This window comes from Rhinolophus sinicus, linkage group LG11 (genome assembly GCF_036562045.2).
Source record: "Rhinolophus sinicus isolate RSC01 linkage group LG11, ASM3656204v1, whole genome shotgun sequence".
Lineage (NCBI taxonomy): Eukaryota > Metazoa > Chordata > Mammalia > Chiroptera > Rhinolophidae > Rhinolophus > Rhinolophus sinicus.
This window is the reverse complement of record NC_133760.1, coordinates 13,931,318-13,957,355: the sequence shown is the minus strand read 5'-3', so window position 1 is coordinate 13,957,355 and position 26,038 is coordinate 13,931,318. Positions and strand designations below refer to the sequence as shown.

Sequence of the window (26,038 nt, the reverse complement as noted above, 5' to 3'; positions counted from 1 at the left end):
CCACAGAAATACAAAGGATCATCCAAGAATACAATAATCAAAACAGCATAGTATTGGCAGAAAAACAGATACATAGACCAATGGAATAGAATTGAGAACCCAGAAATAAAACCACATAAATATGGACAGACAATTTTTGACAAAGAAGCTAAAAACATACAATGGAGGAAAGACAGCCTCTTCAATAAATGGTGCTGGGAGAATTGGATAGCCATGTGCAAAAGAATGAAACTGGACTGCTATCTGTCACCATGTACCAAAATTAATTCAAAATGGATCAAAGACTTAAGCATAAGACCTGACACAACAAACTGCATAGAAGAAAACATAGGTACTAAACTTATGGACCTTGAGTTCAAAGAGCATTTTATGAATTTGACTCCAAAGGCAATGGAAGTAAAAGCTAAAATAAACGAATGGGACTATATGAAACTTAAAAGCTTCTGCACAGCAAAAGAAACCATCGACAAAATAAAGAGGCCACCAACTGAATGGGAGAAGATTTTTGCAAACTGTGCCTCCGATAAGGGGCTAATATCCAAAATATACAAGGAACTCATGAAACTCAACAAAAAAACAAACAACCCAATTGAAAAATGGGCAGACGACCTGAAGAGACATTTCTACAAAAAGGACATACAAATGGCAAATACACATATGAAAAAATGCTCATCATCACTAATCATCAGAGAAATGCAAATAAAACCACAATGATATATCACCTCACCCCAGTCAGAATGGCTATCATCAACAAGACAAATAGTAACAAGTGTTGGAGAGGCTGTGGAGAAAAAGGAACCCTCATACATTGTTGGTGGGAATGCAGACGGTGCAGCAGTTATGGAAGGCAGTGTGGAGGTTCCTCAAAAAATTACGAATAGAATTACCATACGATCCAGCAATCCCTCTCCTGGGTATCTACCAAAAAAATCTGAAAACATTTATAGATAAAGACACGTGTGCTCCAATGTTCATTGCAGCTTTGTTTACGGTGGCCAAGACATGGAAACAACCAAAATGTCCTTCGATAGATGAATAGATAAAGAAGTTGTGGTATATATACACAATGGAATACTATTCGGCAGTAAGAAAAGATAATATGGGAACATTTGTGACAACATGGATGGATCTTGAGAGTATGATGCTAAGCGAAATAAGTCAGAAAAAGCAGAGAACCATATGATTTCACTGATATGTGGTATATAAACCAAAAACAACAAAAGAACAAGACAAACAAATGAGAAACAAAAACTCATAGACACAGACAATAGTTTAGTGGTTACCAGAGGGTAATGGGGGAGGGGGGTGGGAGATGAGGGTAAGGGGGACCAAATATATGGTGATAGAAGGAGAACTGACTCTGGGTGGTGAACACACAATGGGATTTATAGATGGTGTAATACAGAATTGTACACCTGAAATCTATGTAATTTTGCTAACAATTGTCACCCCAATAAATTTAATAATAAAAAATATATATATATCTGGACTTGCGACCTCGAAATTAAGCTCCCTCTGTGTTGCCATCAGAGCCACCAAGTCTGGGGTTATTTCCATTTTTTGAAAAATTGGGATGCATGCATTTGCAAAGGTAAGCTAACCAAGTTGGTTAAGTCTAATTTACTGCCAGAAAATGGGAGACATATATGGACCACTCATTGAGCTGTTATTTAGGTATTTGATTGTAAACCCAAAATACAGCCAAATCTTCCACTGTTTCAGGGCCAGTTTTTGTTCATGCCAAAATCACCAGTCACCACACTTTTGTTCATTGACTCTAGAATCTAAATATTCATATGTTCATTTTTATAACATAAATAAATACTAACAAGATTATTTCTTTTATTCTATCAAATTTAATTTAAAAGATTTAATCTTTTTATGGGTCAGGAATTTGAGAAGGCCTCAGCTGAGCAGTTACTACCTGGGGTCTCTCATGTGGTTCCCGTTGAATGTCAGCAGGCTCAAGTCATCTGAAGACTTGATTAGATGTCCAAGATGGCTCAGTTGACAGATGATAATGGATGATGGCTGGGAACTTAGCTGGGGCTATTGACAAGAATGCCTACACATAGACTCTGGCATTATAATCTCAGTATGGTTGGATTTCTTTCATGGAAGCAGCTTTCCCCAGAGTTAGAGTTAAAGGCCTCATCTGTTCCCCTTTTAATCTTCCTTTCTTTAGTATGATTTCTTTGGTGTTGTGTAAGAGTTCCTATCTAATGTGAATTTCCTGGTGTCATTTGAAAATTTCCCATTTAACGTGAATTTCCGGGTGTTGGGTAAGATTTGAGCTATGGCTAAAGTTTTTCCACAGTCATCATTTTTATATGACCAGTAACATAGAGGCCATAGGTAAAGGTTATCCCCTGCCCCTTCATTTTATTCATAAGGTTTTTCTCCAGTTAGAATTCTCTAATGTTGAGTAACGAAGATGCTAGGTACCTCCCTTTCTCTAGTATGACTTTCTGATTTCATACTCATATAAGGCATTACTGTGGCTAAAGGAAATCTCAAGTTTATTACATTTATCTGGTATATATTAAGATTTGGGCTGTGGCTAAAGCCTTTGTACATGCATTGCATTTGGATTTCCAGTTTTCACAATATTCATAGAGTTTCCCACTACCATGAATTCTCTGGTTTGAACCATCACCAATTGATAATATTCAGTTGTTTCCCTTCAGAATGAATGAACTCATGCTGTGAAGTTCTGAGTTGTTTGGTAGTATCTACCAAAGCTGACCAAACATACGTCTGCCCCAGGATCCAGAAATTCCACTCCTAAGTATATCCACAAGGGAAATAAATATATGTACACCAAAAGACAAATATATTACAGAAGCATCATTTATTATGACCCTAAGCTGAAAACAATGAAAAAGTCCACAAACAATAATTTGGATAAATTGTGATATAATCATATGATGAAATTCTACACAGAATGAAAATAAATGAACTTCTGCCACATGCACTAATTATGACTTTTAGAGACATAATGATGAATGAAACAAGCCATATATGAAAAAATACATGATATATAATCCAATTTGTAGAAAAGTTTATAATACGCAAAAACTAATTTATAATGTTAGAAGTCAGAACTGTAGTTAACTCTCAGGAGGTAACAACTAATTTTTATTCCATATTTGCAATGATAAACACAGTTCATACCTCAAACTCTTTTGCTCACAGTATGGTTTGTAAGACCACTGTCAGTCAGCCAACTGTTTATTGCTAGTTCCCAACAAGGTAGGAATTGAAATTAAAAATAAGCAATTTTAAATGTTTGTAGCAACTTGATAGAGGAAGTTTATGCCTGCTGAATCTAATAATAAAAAATTGGGGCTTATATTTTTAATATTTTTGTCATTTAATTTGTCTAGTAATTCTTTCCTTGTGTTTTATAGGCTGGCAAACAGTAAGTAAGTATGTGTGATATAGTACCTTAACCTGCTGAATATTATTACGCTTGCAAGCAATATCATATACAGGGTTTACTATGACTTTAAAAGTTTTTATTAAAAAAGTCACATATTTTATTATATTCCCGTGGTTTCTACCTTGTGAGTTTTCTGATGGACAATGAGGTTTGACTTACAACTGAAGAACTTCCCACATTCTTTACATTCATATGGTTTCTCTCCTGTGTGAGTTTTCTGATGGCGAATGAGGTTTGATTTCCTACTAAAGGCTTTCCCACACTGAGGACATCCATTGGATTTCTCTCCTGTATGTATTCTCTGATGAACGGTGAGGATTGCCTTCTGGCGAAAGGACTTCCCACATTCATTACAAATATAGGGTTTTTCCCCTGTATGAATTCTTTGATGGAGAGTGAGGGTTGTCTTTTGGCAGAAGGACTTCCCACATTCGTTACAAATATAGGGTTTCTCTCCTGTGTGAGTTCTTTGGTGTACAGTGAGGGTTGTCTTCTGGATAAATGCCTTCCCACATTCATTACATTGATATGGTTTCTCTCCCGTGTGAGTTCTCTGATGATCAATGAGGTACGACTTCTTTCTAAAAGCACTTCCACATTGAGTACATTCATAGGCTTTCTCCCCTGTATGTGTTTTGTGATGTCTAGTAAGGGTTGCCTTCTGACGAAAGGACTTCCCACAATCCATACAAATGAAGGGTTTCCCTTCTATATGTGTTTTCTCATGAAGAGTGAGGGCTGTCTTTTGACGGAAGGCTTTTCCACATTGATTGCAAACATAAGGTTTCTCACCTGTGTGAATTCGCTGATGTTCAATGAGATAAGACTTCCTTCTAAAGTTATTCCCACAGTAAGGACACTGAAAGGGTTTCTCTTCTGTTTGAGATCGCTGATGTATAATAAAAATGGACTTCCTGCAGAGGAATTTCCCATATTTGCTATATGCATGCGGCTTCTTCTCCATAAGATTTTGTGGATGGACATTGGGATTTGACTTTTCGATGAAGGTTATTCCATCTTTATTGTATTCAAAGGGTCCTTCTCCTCTATGAGCTCTAGTATGTGTAAATAACATTCCTTTCATAAGGAAGGATTTTTCACATTCATTATGATCAAATGATTGCTCTGGAGTTTGAACCTTCTGATGTTGAATAAGCTCTTGTTTACCACTCAGGCTCCTTTCTGTTTGTTTATAGAGATTCACAGAGGTATGAATTTTCTCATGCTTAGTATTGAGGAGTGATTTCTCCCATCCATTACTCTCAGCAAACTTCTCTCTTACAGGGCTTATATTTCTAATGACTAATTCTGAAATATTTTTCAAAACCTTTCCATCAGGCTTATATTCATGTAGTGTTGTTTTTGAAATAATACAGTTCTTACCCACAGTAAGTGTTTTCCCAAAAATATTACTTCTTTCCTTAATTAGTCTTTTGTGGTTGATGAATACAACTGATTTAAAATGCCTATCTTGGTATTCTTTAAACTCCATTAAAACATCTTCAGTTTTCTCATCTTCTTCTATAAAAGAATACAATGAACAACACTGTAAGTCTTCACATAAATATTATGGATTAGATGTACATACAAACAACCCATGGTGGGACTGTCTGTGTCACTATTGTGATCTACAGAAAGGCCAGAATAAATTACCTCTTGGTAGGGAAAATGCATGGAACATAAACACAAATCTTGCTATACTGTTAAAATGAGGAAAAACTGGCATAAACAAAGAACACTTATGGCATGCTGTAAATATAAGCTATATTGAGCAGGTGTAATAAACACAAGGACAAATAAGCAAAGGATGGTGAAAGTGGGATTGTAGTTGGAATGGGCAGGTTTAGAGATAATAGAGTGAGCCTATCAAGAGTACTAAACAGTAAGCAAGGAAAACTGTTCAGGTGGAGATGAAAACCTATATATTTATTTCCTCATGCCTAAATAAGTGTTATAACATGCTTCCATTTGTTTATTCTTCACTTGCATTTAGCCCATCCATGGAAATCAACTTTTTCAAGCACTCATTTCCTAGTGTTGACAGAAACACTAGTCTATATAGGCCCTAACTCTCCATATAACTGTGATTTGTTTTCTCTTAAAGGGGAAGGATTAGGAAAATTTCATTAGGAATTATAAAATAAGCCAGAAGATAAAGCATACTTGTAACATGAACATAATCACTGATTGTTGCTACATCAATTTATTTTTCCAGAGGACTGGTCAGTTACTAAATTCTCCTCACTATCAATTCTAATTTTCCTTCTTTTTAATTTCTGAATTACTTTTTCAGTTTTAGAAAAGGATGGGTTCCAGATCTCCTCCCTATGTAGTAACATACCTGAAACTCTGCTATCCCCTGGTGGGGCTGTGAAGGATTGCATTCTTCAATGTATATGTATGGCATTGATTGACCTTACCTATTATTTTTCTTATAAATTCTTGGCTATATCTTACTCCTGTTACCTTACTACCACCCATATCTGGTGGGGCAATTTAAAATTGGATTCATCTTACCCATGACTTGCATCTTATTTACAATAGCACTAAACTGGAAACAGCCTAATTATCCATCAAAGGTAAACAGGTGATATTGTGTCACATATTCATACAATGGAATACTACTCAGCAACAAAAGGAAAAAAAAAACCTACTGATAAACAATGATAAGAGGGATGAATCTCAAACATTTTTCAGAGTGAAAGCTTTACGCAAAGAGTACATATTGCACAATTCCATTTATGTGCAGTTCTAGAACATGCAAAACTAATTTGTATTGGTAATTGGAGTTACATTGCCTTCCTGAGAATCTCAGTCAGCTTCAGGGACATGCTACTACCCAATTTATCCAAAAGCCTTCTTCAACATCTTCAATGTCTAATTTGTCTGAAATTAGAATATAATTTTAGTCTAGACTATCCATTTCAAGAAATCTTTCAACAACCTGCTATTTAAATATGAATATTCTATGAAAAAAGCTCAATTTGAAAATATTTCTTTCCCAACTAAAACATGCTCCTGGAAGTCAATATTTTATTACCTTCTTTGAAACATTCTATGTATACAATTAACACACTGTTATCTGAGGTAAAGGGATGTGATCTTGGCATGAATATCTAAAACAAAAAGCCTTACCATTAAATGATTTCTGAATGGATGAGAAAGATGTTTTCCTTAAAGGGTACCATAGACAATCAGGTAACTACTGAATATCTAGCTTCTGTTACAAGATAGAGTAAGGAAAAGAGCGGACCTTATTTTGAGGGAATTGTTAATCAGATAGGGAAAGAAGCCTCAGATAAAACAATGTTGAATCACATATGAAATTATTAGATCACATGAAAGGATGTGTTAGTTTGCGTGTTACAATCAATAGAATGTAAATGCAGAATAAAAGGAATTGGCATGGTCTGGAGTGGTCGAGGAACATTTCAAGGAGGAAGTGAAACCTGATCTTTTGACTAAAGGATATGTAGTATTGTGTAGTAAAGAATATAACCTTGCCCAATGAGAGGTTTGCCATTTGCCTTTGGCTTTTGGAAGGTAATCTCTAAATCCATGGAATCTCATGCCTGACGGGAGTGTATTTGTTTGCTTAGGAGCATTTGGCCAGCCAGAAAGCAATGTAATTTAGGGTCGGGGCTTTGGGTTACACAGTATCAGCTTGACTTCTTAAGTGGGAAGTAAATCAAGCCTATGCGATGGAGCCCCAGTATAAACTCTGGATACTAGGCCTGGGTGAAGCCTCCCTGGCTGGCGATATTCTGTAATGCTGTCCATAATGCCACAGAAAGAGGACTATAGATGCTCAGTGTTTGGTACTTTCCTCAACTCTGTCCTATGTGCTTGGCTTGATTTTAATCTGTATTCTTCCTCTCTAACAAATTATAACCGTAAATGTTACAGCTTTCAGTAAGTTTTGTGAATCCTAGCAAAGTACTGATCCTAACAGTAGTCTTGGGGACCCCTGAATTTACCATTGGTGTCAGAAGTGAGGGTGGTCTTGTGTGTACTACTGTACCCTCTAACTTTGTAGGTGGCTAATTTCGCAAGTATCCATATGGGCATAGAGCAGCTGTCATATAATGAAAGGCCCAGTTGTAAAGAATACAATCAATTGTATGGAGTACATTTGGGAGACCAGAATAAATAGAGGTTAGCAAAAGGTCACAGTCACAGAGAGAAACACATTTTGAATAACCAGATGGGATATTATTCTGTCAGCCCTTGAAAAAAAAAGGAATTTAAATTTCATGTAAGTGACATGATTTTAGCGTATTGACAATACAAACTGAAGGAACTGGGGAAAGATCATGGCAAGTGGTAATTACAACAGTCCACACCTGAAATAATATGATTTTCATTTTGGAAGATGTCAGTGGCAAATGAGAAAATGAACCTATAAAGATATTTCTCAGAGAGAAATGACACAAATTGTGGAGAGATCATTAAGATAGTATAAGAGATGATGGAATCTACCTGATACTACAAGGGACTGATTATGGGAACAAAAGGATACAGAAACAAATAGGGTAAGGTAAAGAGAATGACTGTTACTTCTGATAATATCATAACCAAAAGGATGAGACAGCTGATTGCTGTATTGCTGTAGGCAGATTAAAATATACCACTAGTGTTCAGGTGGGAGAAATGGGCTAAAAATGGCTTTCAAATAGACATTCACGTAAAACAAGGAAATCACAACTTGACAATGGATCAAATTATTACAGCTTACAGGACTTTTATAGTGACGAGAACTGAGGATGAAGAACGATCCTTTACACCAATGAGAGCCTACTGAAATAATATCCATTTATTCAACAAATATTTATTTTCTCGGGAAATGTAAATAAAGGGAAGAAAAGCAACCAAGATGTGAAAAGGCATTTGGGGAAATAGGATGAGAATGAGTTAGTTTTTTCACTCAGATCAAAGTGGATAGATATCAGGAATCGAGCACTATGATATGAGACGGAGATTTATTGGAAAGAAATGGTGATACTGATATTACTTTAGTCCAAGGCCTATAGATGTTGAAATCTGGTGGCAGGTTTCATAGTAAGAATGGCAGGAAACAAGTATAAGACATTGTACAGGGAAAGAAAATATAAACTAAGAGTAAGAGGAGGAAAAAATATTAGACAATTATTTCCTTTTTATTTTTTGGATAGATTTAATAATGCTTATAAATAGGAAACTATAACAAAAGAAGAAAGATAGAGGATTGAAATTTTAAAGAGATGAAAAACAACAAAGACCTAAATCACCGGTTACCAAAGTGTGATTCATGAATCTTTAGTACCTGAGACTCTTATGGGAGGTCCACAAAGTCAAAATTATTTTTGTTAATAATAACAACACTTCAATTGTCTTTTTAACTGTGTTCATATTTGCACAAATGGGGCAAAAGCCAATAGTGAGTGTCTTATGTGTACTCGTGGAATTTTAATTTACGGAGTTGACTGAGTGATTACAGAGAGAAGCTAATGCTGTTAAAAAAAAGATTGTTATTATCTTCAATTCCTGAGAGGAGGGGGCATGCTATGCCATGCAAGGTCACATGGGGAAGCAGCAGGTGTGGTCAGGAGGTAGAAAGGAGTGAGGGGAAAGCCTAGGCCAGAGCTTTTATTTGGGCTTGCTTCTACGAAAAAGGCAAGGCAGGGCAGGGGAAACAGCTTAGGTATTGGCTAGATTGAAGAGTGTTGGCAGGCTATGGGTTATAAGGTGGGTCTCTAGTTGTCGGGTACCTGGTCCTGGGTGATTTAGAGCAGAGAATATATTGGCTTGGTGTGTGTGTTAGATAAAGGAGGTGGTTGAGGGTTCGGACTTGGGATTGGTTGGTTTGCATATGAAAAGTGGGCTCACCAATAAGGTGCTTACTGTCTCTAGGAATTAGCTAGCTTTGGGAGGGGCAGTCTCTCTCCAACCAGCAAGGCCCCCAAAGATGTCATAACATCATAAATATAGGAAATACAAAATATGATTAATACAGTGGATAAAATGCTGACACATTAGCATAAATCAAAGCACTGGTACCAAATTACAATAGTAATCACTCCTTTCCAACTGACACATAATCACAGAAAAAAAGTGTTTCATTTAATACTGTTCTTGATAGAGCAGAAAAAATTATTTATTAGATCTCCACCCTTGAGTGGAGATCATATATTGTCAACATGCTGTGTGATGATTAAAGAAGTATGCATAAAGCACTCCGGTTGCATACCAGAGTATAATGTATTTTGTGAGGAAAAGTACTGGTGTAATTATTGAGCTGAGAACTGAATAACTACTTTTTGTGGAACAGCATTTTTACTTGAAAGTACAATGGACTATTATTCAGATGTGAGTATCTGGTAGACATTCTCTTGTACAATGGGAGCCTGTCAATTCAAAGAAAACATCTGCCAATATTTATTATCAATGATAAAATTCAAGCTTTCAACTAAAGGTCATTATGTTGGAAAGCTTATATTTGCTATTGTGTCAGCTTCCTAATACATAAAAGACTTCTCTCATGAGCTTGCTGGTGTAACAAATGTGGGTTTAGAGTGTTTTTTATGTTGTATATAGAAACGTGGCAAAATTTGGAAGATCTGTACATGTCAGTGAACTGTGCCTTTTCAAATGACCAATGCATAACATCACCAAAAAATGCATGGGTAAAAAAACGTATTTAAATAGACTATTGGATTTTATGTAACAGTGTACAAAAAGTTCAGTGTTATGGTTTCAGATTCTCTATTGCAACTAACTGTTTAGGAACTACAAATTGTTAAGTTTGGGTATAGTATTAATGAAGCATATCCATAGCAATCTAAACAGGCTTTTAAAATGCTTCTCTTTCAAACTACATATATTCATGTAGGACGATGTTTTTTCTTCATATATTTCAATTAAAACAACAGATTGCAACAGATTGAATGCAGAATCAGGTATGAAAATCAGCTGTTTTCTATTAAGCAAGACATTAAATAAAGTTCATTCATGCAACAATGCTACTTTTGTCATCATTTTTTTCCTTTTGGACAATAGTTATTTTTGCAAAAATATGATTATGTCAACATGTAATGAGTTTACTATTTTTATATTGTTTTAAAATGAATTAATAAGTGAATATTTAATTTTTTTCTTTTAATTTGTAATAGGGTACACACACACACACAAAGTTTTTTTAATCCTTAATACTTTTAAGAGTATAAACAAAACCTGAGACTAAAAAGTTTGAGAACTGCTGATCTAGACATCCCAATTCTGGTAATGTAAAAGAAGTTTGTATCAACACAATCTTCCAGTTGATAGCAATGATATACTATGGGCCAACTGGAAAAAACCAACTTGTTTGACAAACAATGATCAAAATCAGGCAGAAACTGGAGTGCATACAACCTTTGAAAGAAAAAACACACACTGTATAAGATCTACATTTATCCAGGTTTTCTACTGTGTGCCTTGGTAGTTCGTGCAGCACACAGGGAACAGATCTCAAGGAGAAGAAAGCAGGAGTCACCCTGTGCACAAGAATCAGAGATTGTAGTGCAGGGCTCTGAGAGTGGCTGTAAATTGAGAACAAAGTCTGAGAATGGTGACGTCATAGAAAGAGACCCCAACGTTAGCATAACCCCCTCCTCAAAACTTTGGTTAACTGCATTTCTGTAGAGCAAGACTGCAAGGAGCATAAAGGGGCAAAAAAAACGAGCTCTGAAAGAATTAAACAAATATTTCAGCAGTTACTTAACTCTGGAAAAACAGCGTATTTAATTCCAGTCCTGTGCTAAGTTCAAGAAACCTGGTAAATCTTTGGTCTTTCTATTGAAACCCCAGAACAGCCATGTATTAGAAGTAAAGGCTGCATCCCAAGACTCAGAGAAAACCATAAAACTAAACGCAAACCTGAAACTGAAATAATCTAAAAAGCTTAAAAGCAATCTGACAAAGGAATCAACATGAGCCTCCAGTAACTTAACTACCTACTAGATTAAAACTCAGCAATCTTCAGAGGAAGAAAAAGGATCCAGCATCTTCACAATATATAACCTACAAGGTTTCCCTGAGAAGAAACAGGAAAGAGTGACTAATAGAAAAGATAAAAATCAGTCAACAGAAACAAACTGATATATGTCCCCTATGTTTAAATCAGAAAATAAGGAACTTAAAGTAACTATGATAAATACGTTTACAAATCTACAAGAAAAAAAAAGGAAATATTGGTGAAGAGATGGAGTATTCAGCAGAGAGTGAAAACAAACTAAAAAGCGCCAATATCTGAAATACAAAATTCACTGGATGGATTTACCAGTAAATGAATATAAGAGAATCAGTAAACTGGAAGTCTGGTTAACAGAAATTATCCAAATTAAAAGAATAATAATAAAAAAATCCTCAATGAACTAGAGGATAGGAGTAAATGATTTAAAATATAACTGAGAATAGAGCAGAAAAAATAATTGGCCCCAAATTTCCCAAATATTGGACGAAATGTTGCCAAATTTTATTTAAATCAAGAACCCTGTGACCTTGATAAATTCATTTATTTGTTTTAATAGTTCTGTTCTTTTAGATTCCTTAGGATTTACTATGTATGCACATAGCTGTGTCACCTACAAATGAAGATAGTTCCCTTTCTAATCTGTTACCTTTTAACTTCTTTTTCTTGCCTTATTGTACTGACTTGTGTCCAGTACAGTGTTTAATAGAAGTGGTGATAGTGGACATCTTTCTTTGTTTTTGATCTTAAGAGAAAAAGCATTCAGGCTTTCACCATTGAATGTGATGGCAACTATACTTTAAGAAGTTGAGGTTGCTAATTTGTCCTAAGGTTTTATGGTAAACAGGAATGGAATTTATTTTCCTTCATCTACTGAAATTATTACATTTTTTTAATTCATTTTTTTCCTAGTTACTTTAAGTGGCAGCTTAGATCCTTGATTTTAGATCCATTTTCACCTTTATATGGTGAATTACATATTTATTTTTGAATACGAAATCAAATTGCTTTCCTGGGATAAACACTTTTTGGTCATGAAGTATTATCCTTTTTACATATTGCTAAATTCAGTTTTATAATACTTTTTTAAGGATTTTTATATCTAGTTTCATGCGGGATGTTGCTGTGTAGTTTTCTACTCTTATAGTGCCACTGGTTGCAGATAGTTCTGGCCTTATAAAATGAATTGGGAAGTGTTCATGCCTACTCTATTTGTGGCATAAAATTGTTTGTATATTCTCTAATTATCCTTTTAATGTTTATAGGAGCTGTAGTGATGTAGCCTCTTTAATTTTTGATATTGGTGATTTGTGTTTTCTTTTTGTTTTTCCTGATTAGTATGTACAGCTATGGTTTATTAATTTGATTATTTTTGTTATCCTTTTCTCTATTGTTCTGTTATATATTTCATTGATTTCTGCTTTAGTTTTTTTTCCCCCTTTTACTAACTTTTTTTTTTTTTTTTTTAAAGATTTTATTGGGGAAGGGAACAGGACTTTATTGGGGAACAGTGTGTACTTCCAGGACTTTTTTCCAAGTCAAGTTGTTGTCCTTTCAATCTCAGTTGTGGAGGGTGCTGTTCAGCTTCAAGTTGTTGTTCTTTCAGTCTTAGTTGTGGAGGGCGCAGCTCAGCTCCAGGTCCAGTTGCCGTTGCTAGTTGCAGGGGGCACAGCCCACCATCCCTTGCGGGAGTCGAACCGGCAACCTTGTGGTTGAGAGCCCGCGCTCCAACCAACAACTGAGCCATCCGGGAGGCAGCTCAGCTCAAGGTGCCGTGTTCAATCTTAGTTGCAGGAGGCAGAGCCCACCAACCTTGTGGTTGAGAGCCCACTGGCCCATGTGGGAATCGAACCAGCAGCCTTCGGAGTTAGGAGCACGGAGCTCTAACCTCCTGAGCCACCGGGCCGGCCCCCCTTTTACTAACTTTTAAGTTTAATTCACTTTTCTTTTTATAGTTTCTTAGAGTAACTGCTTACATCCCTGATTTTAGACCCCAGTTTAAAGGGATATATTTTTTAAATGCTGTTTATTTGCATCCCACAAATTTTCATGTGTTGTTTTAATCATCATTCAGTTCAAACTTTACTTTAGGATTTCTTCTTTGATTCATGTGTTATTTGAAAGTGTGGTGATTAATTTTCAAATATTTTGAGAATTTAGAGATTTAAAAAAAATTTTTAATTAATTATACTGCGGTCAGAGACCACGCTCTATGATTTCAGTTCTTTTTGACTTGTCGATACTTGTTTTATGACCCAGCATATAGAATCTATCTTGGTGAATGTTCCATTCAAAATATTCTATAAACATTAACTAGATACAATTGATTATGTTTTCTTTTCTTTTTTTTTTTGAGATTTTTTCATTGTAAATTTTTTTTTTTTTTTTTAAGATTTTATTGGGGAAGGGGAACAGGAGTTTATTGGGGAACAGTGTGTACTTCCAGGACTTTTTTCCAAGTCAAGTTGTTGTCCTTTCAATCTTAGTTGTAGAGGGTGCCATTCAGCTTCAAGTTGTTCTTTCAGTCTTAGTTGTGGAGGGCGCAGCCCAGCTCCAGGTCCAGTTGCCGTTGCCATTGCTAGTTGCAAGGGGCGCAGCCCACCATCCCTTGTGGGAGTCCAGCTGGCAACCTTGTGGTTGAGAGCCCGAACCAACAACTGAGCCATCCGGGAGGCAGCTCAGCTCAAGGTGCCGTGTTCAATCTTAGTTGCAGGAGGCAGAGCCCACCAACCTTGTGGTTGAGAGCCCACTGGCCCATGTGGGAATCGAACCAGCAGCCTTCGGAGTTAGGAGCACGGAGCTCTAACCTCCTGAGCCACCGGGCCGGCCCCCCTTTTACTAACTTTTAAGTTTAATTCACTTTTCTTTTTATAGTTTCTTAGAGTAACTGCTTACATCCCTGATTTTAGACCCCAGTTTAAAGGGATATATTTTTTAAATGCTGTTTATTTGCATCCCACAAATTTTCATGTGTTGTTTTAATCATCATTCAGTTCAAACTTTACTTTAGGATTTCTTCTTTGATTCATGTGTTATTTGAAAGTGTGGTGATTAATTTTCAAATATTTTGAGAATTTAGAGATTTAAAAAAAAATTTTAATTAATTATACTGGTCAGAGACCACGCTCTATGATTTCAGTTCTTTTGACTTGTCGATACTTGTTTTATGACCCAGCATATAGAATCTATCTTGGTGAATGTTCCATTCAAAATATTCTATAAACATTAACTAGATACAATTGATTATGTTTTCTTTTCTTTTTTTTTTTGAGATTTTTTCATTGTAAATTTTTTTTTTTTTTTTTTAAGATTTTATTGGGGAAGGGGAACAGGAGTTTATTGGGGAACGGTGTGTACTTCCAGGACTTTTTTCCAAGTCAAGTTGTTGTCCTTTCAATCTTAGTTGTAGAGGGTGCCATTCAGCTTCAAGTTGTTCTTTCAGTCTTAGTTGTGGAGGGCGCAGCCCAGCTCCAGGTCCAGTTGCCGTTGCCATTGCTAGTTGCAAGGGGCGCAGCCCACCATCCCTTGTGGGAGTCCAGCTGGCAACCTTGTGGTTGAGAGCCCATTGGGCCATGTGGGAATCGAACCAGCAGCCTTTGGAGTTAGGAGCATGGAGCTCTAACCACCTGAGTCACCAGGCCGGCCCCCTGATTATGTTTTCAAACCTTCCATAGCCTTATTTATTTTTCTCTCTTTGTTCTGTCAATTACTGAGGGAGGGATGTTTATATCTTAAGCTATAATTATATTGTACCTTTCAGGCCTTTCAGTTTTGCTTCATGTATTTCATGTCTTCTCACTGGGGGTGATATTGCTCCCAAGGGAGCAAAATTGGTTTTGGAGGAAAAAGAAAACTTAGAAGTTACAATGGTTTGTGGCCCTCCAAAGGGCAAAAGAACATAAATAGATTATGGTATTAAAATTTCATGGGGGGTTGGCAATCAGAAAAAAAATCTCTAAAAGACTCTTTATGGAAGTGATAATGAGAAAAAAGCTGAGAAGCACTGATGTATTCTGAAGCTCTGTTAGGATTGTTATGACTTCTAATGAAGTGTCCCTCTTTATCACTGTAAGATTCTGTGTTCTGAAATCTACTTTGATATATAGCTACTTCCATTTTCTTCTGCTTAGTGTTTGCATGTGTTACTAGAGTCTGATTCTATTTTTGATGTCTTACTGCTGATAACTTCCTGAACCCACCATTCATTTTTCCCCTCTTGCCCCACACCTTGGCAAGCCAATAAGAAAGCTTGCATGCTCTCTCTATTGGTGCTGGTGGAAAGTTTAAACCATGTAAGCTCTAACCCATATGTAGAATCTCTATCTCGCCCACCTCGAATCACAATAAACATCAAAGTCAAACACCTCTCCTTGTTCTCTCAAGCCATTTTAGGATCAGTTGGGAATCTTCCCTGTTTCCCCAGAAAGCCCTGTTATGTCAGATTTCAGTTTTGACATCTGAATCAAATTTAGGGTGAGTAGGGGGGTTGATCTCATCCTCATAGGGGGCAACCACAAGAAAGCATGGTATATATTTTTTCTGTCTTCTTATGTTTCACCTACCTGTGTCTTTATTTAATATGTGTTTTTTTATATACAGTACATAGTTGGGTTTTCCTTTTTATTTCAGGTATGGAACAGTCATCTTTAGATATTTCATTTGGTTATTTCTATCTTGCTATCTCAAAAAGATATGTTATGTTCATTTTTGCTTTGCATCTTGATGATACTGAGGTCCTTTACAATAGCTGTTTTAAAACCCTTGTCTGAAAATTCTACCACTTCTACTTTTTCTTAGGTTTGTTTTTATTGACTGAGTTATTCTTCTATTAACTGAGTTTTTTCCTGTTAATGGGTCATATTTTATTGCTTCTTCATATGTTTAATAATTTCAATTGGACACCAGACATTATCAATTTAATGTTGTTGGGTTTAAGACATGGTTGTATTTTCATAAAATTACTGGCCTTTTGGCATTCTGTGGCAGCCGCTATGACAACATCCTGTTGTACCGCTAGGACCTCCCTTCAAAAAAGAACTTGCTGTTTATGTGCATGAAATGTAGCTACTTGAAAGCCTCCAATTGTTAGCATCTTTAGGATGCTCTTTGGATTTTTGAGGATCTCCCCAGGGAGTCCCCAACCAATGACTGAACACTGAGGGAGTACGCCATTTCTACCTATGTGGGATTCCTCTGATGGACAATCTTTATTTCAGACTTCCCTTTTGGGTTGGTTAAGACTTTGTCAGATCTGCATAATGGTCTGAGGCTCTCCCTGTATAATTCTGTCAGCCTCTGCCTCTCTTTCTGCAGGTATCAGATCTGTACCATTGTCTGATCGATTTCTATGTCCAATTTTAGTTTCGTCTCTTATCTTTCATAGATGTCACGTTTAAGAAACCTATTACACTTCTAACTTCACCTCAGCCTCTTGATCCTGGAGGACACACAGCAGTTACTTTTGGATTGGTTTAATCCTTTTGATGCTTTTGTTTAAGCTCCTTCATGGCAAATCTTGCACACTTTAATCTATGACAAATCTAGCAACATTTATTAGGTGTGGCCTTTCTAGGGTATCTATCTAAAATTCTATATATTAACAAGTTCTCTCCACTCTGGCTGGAGGGAAATAAAATGATTTCTTGTGCAGGAAGCTACGGGAACAGTCTTAATACACTGTGGTAATTGTGTTTTCCTTAGAACATGTCCTTGTCTAGTCTCATGGGATTTCAAATGCACACTTACAGTGTTTAGCTAAAGACAAGGGGAACCTTTTGCAGATTTGGGAACTGTTTCTTTGCACAGCTCCCTCTTTGGGGAAAGTGTGTCCTACATCTTCTAGACACCTTAATCTCCTTGAATGCCAATGATGGTCCCCTCAAGTCAGTAAAATTGCTAGGTTCTTTTTGGATTTCTCTCTCTGCACTTCAGTCTGGAATTTGCCTTCAGATGAAAGCCTGGAATGAAAGAACATTTCATTTCTTCCTCTTCTGTCAGGAATCCAGGTCTGTGCTGCCTATTGTTTAATATCTGAAAATAGTTTTGTCCAGTTTTCTGGTTGTTTCCTGTAACAGTATAATTCCAAGCTGTTACTTCGTTGAGGCTGGGAGCAAAAGTCTCGAATTATAAAAATGTAGGCCCAGATGGCTTAATAATGATTTTCATCAAACATTTAAGGAAACAATAACACCAATCTTACACAAATTCTATAAGAAAAATGAAGATGAAATATCCTCAGTCTGTTTAATATGGCTGACACTATTCTGATATAAAAACTTTTCAAGGACATTTCAAGAAAACTACAGGCCATTTTCCTTGATAAAATCATTCATAAAACCAATTTCAGCAATTTATAAGAAAGATGTGTCTTGTCCAATTGGGGTTCATCTCAGCAGTCCAAGGTTGGTTTAAAATTCAAATTAACCAATGTGGTACATATAATAACAGATTAAAGAAGAAATATCATATGATCATCTCAACAGATGCAGGAAAAGCATATGTTAAAATCAACAGCCATGGGTGACCAGTTAGCTCAGTTGGTTGGAGTGTGGTGCTAACACCAAGGTTGCCGGTTCAATCCCTGCGTGGTCCCCTGTGAGCTATGCCCTCCTTAACAGAGTCAACTATACCATTGTAGCATGAAAGCAATATATAATCAGTGACCATGCTGTTTCCCAATAAAACATTTAAAAACAAAAAAAGTTCTGTTAAAAAAAAATCAACAGCCATTAATAATTAACTGTCAGAAAACTAGGAAAAGAACTTCCAGAATCTAATAGACAGTACTTACAAAAAGCCTACAGTTAATACTGGGCTTAGGAATAAAATATTAAATGTCTTCCTTCTAAATTTAGTGAACTGCTAAGAATGCTTACTCTCACCACTTTTATTTAACATTTTACTATAGGTCCTAGTCAATACAACAGGGTATGGAAAAGAAATGAAAGCAATGACGTTTGCAAATGTAGACATAAAATGTCTTACTTAATGAAGGCATGTACGTAGAAAACCTAAAGGACTATACCAAAACAAACAAAGAACAATAACAAAAAATAAATAAATAAACAAAACGTAATATAATCAGTAGAAGTACACAAAGTCAATACATAAAAATCAATTGTGGCTCCATATATTAACAACAAACTGGAAAAAGAAAATTGAAAAATCCTAATAGCATCACAAATATTAAAAGCTTAGATTTCTGGTCAAGATGGCAGAGTACATAAATACTGTGCTTGTCTCCTCCCACGACCACACCAAAATTACAACTAAATTATAAAACAACCATCATTGAGAACCACCTGAAGACTAGCTGAACAGAAGTCCTATAACTAAGGATATAAAAAAGAAGCCACATGGAGACTAGTAGTAAGGGGGGAGATGCGGAATGGGCAGGTCCCATACCTATGGTGTGGTGATTAAGAATCAGGAGGGATATCTTGGCTGTGGATGTGCCCCTCAGGAATGAGGGATTCCAGCTCTATCCTGGGGAAACTAATTAAACATAGACTGTTCACAGCAGCTTTATTCGTTATAGCCCCTAACTAGAACATTTCAAATCTCTATCAACAGGAGAGGCATAAATACATTGGTGTGTTAATACAGTAGACCACTATTCTGCAATTAAAATAAACTACCTACATATGCAAAAACATGTATAAATCTCCCAGACTTTAAGCGGAGTGAAGGAAAGTAGGCATGAAAAAGGCCTAGAATAGACAAAACTAATCTACGCTGGTAGAAATCACAACAGTGATTGTGTTAGTGGGAGGGACTGACTTGAAAGAGGCTTGATGGAAGTTAATAGGTTAATGGAAGTGTCCTTTATATTGACTGGGGTGTGAGATACATGGCTTTATATTTCTGTCAGAACTCAAAAAACTTTACACTTAAGATCTCTATGTACATCATACCTGGAGTGGATTCTTGGTAAGGTAATAGCAGCTAGTATTCTATAAACATAAGGCAACAAGGAAAGGACTTACATGGGGAATGATATTCAAACTAAATTTACATTTTAGAGGCATGGAAGTTAGTCATGTATAGGTTCTTCAAAGATCTCAGGCCTTTAATAAGATGGCCACTATCAAAAAACACCAGAAAATAACAGGTGTTGGTGAGGATATGGAGAAACTGGAACCCATGGGCAATGCTAGTAGGAATGTTTAATAGTGCAGCCACTATGGAAAACAGTACGCAGTTCCTCAAAAAATTAAACATAGAATTACTGTATGATCCAGCAATTCTGCTTCTGCTAATATACCCAAGAGAACTGAAACAATGACTCAAATAGATATTTGTACATAGTAGCATTATTCACAGAAGCCAAAAGGTGGAAGTGACCCAAGCGTCCAGACACATGAAGAGATAAGCAAAATGTGGTATATACATATAATGGAATATTACTCAGCCCTATAAAGGAAGGAAACACGTACTACAACATGGGTGAACCTTGAGGACATTATGTTAAGTGAAATAAGCCAGTCACAGAAAGGACAAATACCATATGATTCCACTTACATGAGGTACCTATGAGTAGACAAATTCAGAGACAGAAAGAAGAACAGTGGTTGCCAGGGGCTAATGGGAGGGGGTAATGGGAATTATTGTTTAATGTGTACAGAGTTCAGTTCTGCAAGATGAAAAGAGTTTTGGAGATAGATGGTGATGGTAATTGTACAACAATGTAAATGTACTTAATGCCATTGAACTATATGCTTAAAAATGGTTAAGATGGTAAATTTTATGTTATATGCGATTTTACCACCGTATGTATGTATGTGTGTATATATCCCTAACAACATTCAAAAGTGTCAACTACCTGAGTCCACTGGTCTTTATCTGTACAGACTCACCTAGGTAGCTCTGACTTGGAAAAATTCTCTCTGTTGTCCATAGCTCTTCTCCTTCTTCCAACTTGCGGATCATATCAGGTTTGGTCATGTGAAAACCTGATAATAAAAAATGAGACTTGGTCTAATTTCCTTGGGCTTCAAAACTACTGAAGGATGAGAAATACATAGCTTCCAGGCAGCAGACAAGGTATACATTAACGTCTCACCAAAGTTAATACCTTGCACTAGGCAAGTGAGGACATGATCATACTTTCTGCTAATAAAAAGGGATTCATCACCACTGATCACTGAAATTTAAAGTTCCATAAGTTTCAGAAACTCTTGAAAGGAGATGCATGACACTGAAAGATTGAAGGAATTTTCCTTACCCACAGAGATGAGGTGGCAATAGTTTTCCAACATGACGTCCCTGTAGAGGGCCTTCTGATCAGGGTCTAGCTGCTGCCACTCCTCTTGGGTGAAGTCCACAGTCACATCCTTGAATGACACTGATCCCTGTAAGGGCATACTCTAGTTCATCCTAAAGTGATTGGAACCAGTGAGAACTAGATGTTGGAGACCTAGTTCCGACCATGTTCAGTGGTCAGACTCGTTTTCTTCTTTTGTGTTTTATATTGCAGAACATTCTCTCTGATAATACATTCATCTGTATATATTTATTATCTCATGCTAAAAATATATGAGATCATGCCATTTGCCTTGAATGTGATTGGTTGCCTGGTGGATCAAAATGAATAAAACTCTGACCACAATCAAGAAGTTGCAGTCTAAAATAGAGGCATTACATGTAAATACATACACTCAATGGATATTACAGGTGCAATGACACAAATATGTACAAGAGAAAGTGCTACAGAGTGAAGAAAAATTTTGTTTTGTATTCCAAGGCTTTGCTGAGGACATAAAAATGTTTGTACTCACAATGAATTTGTTTTGTAGGAAGGCCATTGGCTTTTATAATTCATAGGGAGAGGAAAACCAGTTAGTAAGTTCAAGAAATGGCAAAAGACATAGTTTGTTAAGAGTCTTTGAGCCTAAGAAGAAAAAGGTATATGGAGTTAGGCAATGGGCATATTTATGGAATAATAGTATATATTTTTTCCTACAGAGCAGTGGTTTAAAAGTGTACTGAGCACACTCCCAAGAGATTTGTATTTATTTATAAATCATCAGTAGGTATTAATGGCAACCCACATTGTTAATGACTACTGCACTTGAATGTAAACTGTTAGTATTTTCCTCCCTTTCAATATACTTTCTTGTATATTCCATTGTAATTTATACTCCACTTTGGGTCTGCTATGTTATAGAGTATAAAAAATATGAAGAAACATTAAGTCAACACATATGTGATAAAATTTGTACTTTAGAGGCAATACTCTTTAAAACTAGAGAAGGCTTGAGGTGTGGTAGGTGAGAAAGACAATTAAGTAACCACTGCTAGAGCTGGCTCCTAGGTTAAGGTTTTATTAGTGTTCTAGACAGGGGACAACAGGTTGCTTTGAGTTGCAACAGAATTGGTCATAAATTGGTTGTAGAGTGGAAAAAGAGAGACATAACTCTTTAGTTATCTGCATAAGCAAGTCCTGCAATAAGCAAGGACTAGAAAATGGAAATGGGAAACAGAAGAAAAGTATAGGCTGGACCAAAGGAGGTAATGAGGTAAACCTTGGAAATGTACTTGAAGTGCCCATGGAACATGTAGGTGGTGATAGCTGTTGGAGGTTGTATATGTGGTTCTAACACTGTGGATAGAGGTCAAGAATGGAGAGAGGTATTTGAGAGTCACTAGAATTAGATCAGTATAACCTTTAGAGCGAATCTGATTGCAAATAGAGAAAGAGACACAGTGAAGAGATGAGAACCAATTAACATCTTTGGAAAACCAATATTTTAAAGATTGGTAGATAGATAAAAAGGAATTTTCTGAAAGAAAAATATGAGAACAGGACAAAGTACCACCTTTGATTCAAGAGTAGAATATTTCAAGAGTGGCCTAACATATGCATTTCCTTCTCGTGCATCCATATATAAAAATTAGAAGAAACAAAAACTGTAATAAATCTATAACAGCATTGGAATACTGGAAAGGTTTTCACTGGCAGGCCAGTTTGTAGAAATTTCTGGCAGACCTGGATAAAATAGACAATAGGACCAAAGAGGACGAATGTAAAATCTCAGTTTTCTGACAAGCTTGCAAGTAAATTTCAATCCTGAAAACCTCACAAAAAAGGACATCTTACCGCAAACTAATAATGTGATCTATCAATTCTACTTGCCATTGTATCACTGCAAAACCTAGGTCAGTGGGAATGATCAAGGTTTTTCCACATCTGCTTCTTTACTCCTCACAATTTAAGACCTCAAATAGGGTCTAGATTAGATTCATTCAAGTAATATATTCCCATTTAGATCAAGATAATACATTTCTGTTCAGCAGCACTTTTGTGAGAAGACTGAGAAAGGAAATGATGATATAACCAATCAATATGTGAACACTAGCTACAACTAGAAGGTGCACTTGGGGAAGGCTGCAGTTTTCTGGCTGGAATAAGAGAAACCAGGAACAGGGCTGCAACTAGGGTGAGGCAGATGAGGCACCTAGGGTGCAAAATTTAAGGATGCACAGCTCTGGGAATACTCCTTAAATTTTCCACCTGGGACACTTGCTTGCCTCAGCCTAATCTGAGCCCTATTAGAGACCAGTTTCATGGAAGCAAATCCCAATAACGAGGAAATTTAAGGATAAGAAAGCAAATGTTCATATAACCTGAAAACAAGTTATAGTTATAGAAAGAGAGGAAACATCATCTCACCTGAGGCATGGCTTTGAGATTTGCAAGAGATGAACCTTCTCTTTTGAGCTCTTCTTTTGAAAAGGTAAGAGTCCTGAGAAGGCAGGGATGAGAGGATACAAGAAGCAATGTGAAACCATATTTGACTTAAATCTCCCAGAATAACTCAGCTAAATCTACATCACCTTTCACTGTTTTAGCACTTGTCCACTCTGTATACCCCACACAAATGCAGGACAGAGATTAGTGTGAAAAATGGATAAATCCTGCTCCCTCACCAACACCAGAAACCTAATCTTTTGGGAGTGGGTAGGATAAATTCTGGGAAATCTGTTGTGGCTTGGAGCGAGGGAACATTGTGTTTTTCCCTCTAGACCTCTACCTTAATCTCCCATAGAAGATAGGTTTATTATATATTTCCAAGTTGTTCTTCATGGATTTTCTACCAATTTACACTGTCACCAGCAATGCATGAGAATACCTCCCCACACCCTAATGATGCATCTTATAATGATTTTTTAATCTCTGCTATCAATATATATTGTAATTCTAATTTATATATTCCTTATCATGAGTGAGTATAAGTTTAAAGAAGCTTTTATTTATTTTCTGTGATGGCATCTTCTTATGTATGTCTTTTTTCTCATGTGTTTTTATTTCCTAACTGGTTAACATTATCTTTTTTTTTTTATTTAGTAAATTAACCCTTTACCTGTTTTAAGTTGCAAATAATTTTTCTTAGTTATTCATATGACTATTAAAGTGTTTTTGCCTTGTGAAGATTTTTCCTGTGTTTTAGCAATGCTACACATTATATAATCCATGTTTTCTCAACTGATGTGAAATGTCACTTCTATCATATATTACATATACCTACATGCTTGAGAATATCTGGACTTTCTATTTCTCTACTTTATCTAATTTATTGATTCATCAGTTTCACATTACTCAATAAGCACAGTTAATTATTGAAAATTAATTGTTTATTATTAATTTACTAATAGCTAATTTAAGTATTAACTAGTGAGCAACACTTTTTAGTAGTGTAGGTATGCAAATAGAAAAGAAATTGATCTTTCCACTTTGTAGGCTTCCAGGCAGAAAGGATAATATTTATTTTGCTAAGTGAAGTCTGAAGTATTGATTGGTACAGCAAACATTTTATTAATACTTAGCAAAATAACTATTTTAATTACTAAAATGAGACTGGCTTTGTGATTGAAAGTGTACCAAATACTCTATTATCTTAGAATGCCTGAAGAAACTATTACCCTCACCATTAATTTCATTCAGAAGCAGAAAACCTCAATTGTATATCAGTGTTGAAAGCACTAGTTACAGGTAAAAATTGTTTGTTTTTTGCTGCATGTTACCCATATAGTTTTAGTTCATATGGTGTTTCCCTGCCATGAATCTTACAATCTGGGAATTACAAAACTGTTACCTCTTCCTTTCCAGTACTTATAGCTCTGTTTTATTTGCTAAATTGCTACTGAGTTACAATTTTGGAGCAGACTTAATGAACACTATCCAGATAATCAAATCTTACATACCCAACTAGACAGTGATCATACAGAGCTTCTCCATCACAAAAAATAAAAGTAGGTTACAGACACATACATAGTTTACATTCAATCAAACTTACTTCAGAAAACCAGCCTCCCATAGCCCCCACATGATTCATAACCTCAGACAGCACATTATATAATTCCAGGGAAAGTCACAAAATCACGTCACAAATCATTTTCGCTTCTCCATCGTCACCTAGTTTCAAACACGACTCACACCTAATCTAAAAATAGACAAAGGCAGAAGAAACCCCACACAGCAACACTACTCTGTCCACTTTTCACACACAATCGGCCGTAACCTCCCGCAGAGTAGCACGCACCCAAAACGCAGTAGTTTCACACACACACACACACACACACACACACACACACACGCGGCGCGTCCTCTGTGTGAGGCCCCTCTTGCTGTGATGGAGCTTCCTCAGGGTCAAAACAGACGAAATTCCCCCTTGCGAAGCTCGCTCCAAGTCTCACTGGATTGTCATCCTCAGGGTCATACCAATGGACCACGCCCGAGGGCCCCCAGTCCCACAGATCGGAGTGTTTGGTTACCGCAGGTTCGGTTCCGGTTCCCTCCTCATAATTACCAGGCTCGGCTCGGACTCCTGGTTTCCTCCTTGGCCTCCCCACTGGGTCCCGCTTCCCTAGTCTGCCCTCCGGGGCCTGAGCTTCCAGGTCCCTCCGCCTCCTCAGAGTCCCCAAGAAACACCAGCCTCACCCCCGACTGAGGCTCAGTGGTCCGCGCCTGCGCACTCCGGCGTGGGCTCGCGCTCCCAGGAGTCTACGGGGCGGCTGGTTAGGAGCTGCGGTGTCCCAGCTGCCGGCTCTCAGGTCTGTTTGTATAAATGTCGGCGCTTTTGCCGTTTGGACTGCGTTTCTCAGAGGCCCTGGGGGAGCTAATGAACTTCGACCTATGATTAATTTTCCGCTAGCCTTGCGGTTATCGTTTTCTGTGTGGTGAGTTGAAGTGACGCGAGTCGGGGTGCGGGAGGAGCTCACCGCGTGAGGCCCCGAGTTTCCCAGGTGCGGATGGGGCAAGTGGAGGTTGGAGCCTCAGGCCTCTGTGAGTCACCTGCTGAGGAAGGTGATTGTGAGTGCGTGTCCGATTGTGTGACTGCGTCAGCATGGGTTGTGATTATGAGCGTGTATGTGTGTCAGAGAGAGAGAGAGAGAGAACCCTGCGCGCGCGCGCGCCTGTGTGTGTGTGTGTGTGTGTGTGTGTGTGTGTGTGTGACGGGGCTGGGGTGTCTGCGTTGAGGGGAGGCCCTGATTGGTCCTGATTAGACTCCAGACCGTGAGTGGGGCGGGGCCGTTTTTATGACCGTGGTCAGTTGTGACAGTGAGGTGTGTGTTATACTATGACCAATGTTCCTGTGACATCTCTGTTG

The 26,038-nt window shown here is 37.1% G+C and overlaps 2 protein-coding genes across 13 annotated transcripts in view; one reads left to right on the top strand and one right to left on the bottom strand.

The window, feature by feature from the left end:
- Positions 1-2,832: 2,832 nt before the first annotated feature.
- ZNF382 (zinc finger protein 382) lies at positions 2,833-25,442 on the bottom strand. Of its 7 annotated transcripts, none has more exons than XM_019749917.2 (5): positions 25,238-25,442; positions 23,101-23,173; positions 20,653-20,779; positions 20,285-20,380; positions 2,833-4,963 (listed from the first exon to the last, which is right to left on the bottom strand). In XM_019749917.2, exons 2-5 carry the CDS (start codon positions 23,107-23,109, stop codon positions 3,543-3,545), a joined length of 1,653 nt encoding a protein of 550 aa, XP_019605476.2. In that variant the 5' UTR covers positions 23,110-23,173; positions 25,238-25,442; the 3' UTR covers positions 2,833-3,542. The 7 variants fall into 7 exon arrangements, with proteins under 7 accessions (XP_019605476.2, XP_019605478.2, XP_019605473.2 ...); XM_019749919.2 differs by having other exon boundaries at positions 25,369-25,423; XM_019749914.2 differs by having other exon boundaries at positions 25,203-25,330.
- ZNF529 (zinc finger protein 529) overlaps positions 25,397-26,038 on the top strand; it is a 63,510-nt gene continuing 62,868 nt past the window's right edge. For 4 of the 6 annotated variants that reach the window (XR_012490475.1, XR_012490478.1, XR_012490477.1 and 1 more), the window contains exon 1: positions 25,423-25,607. The gene's annotated coding sequence lies outside the window, so the exon portion shown is untranslated. Of the gene's footprint in view, positions 25,608-26,038 lie in introns of all 6 variants that reach the window. The other 2 variants (XR_012490476.1, XM_019749925.2) reach the window with 1 other exon arrangement.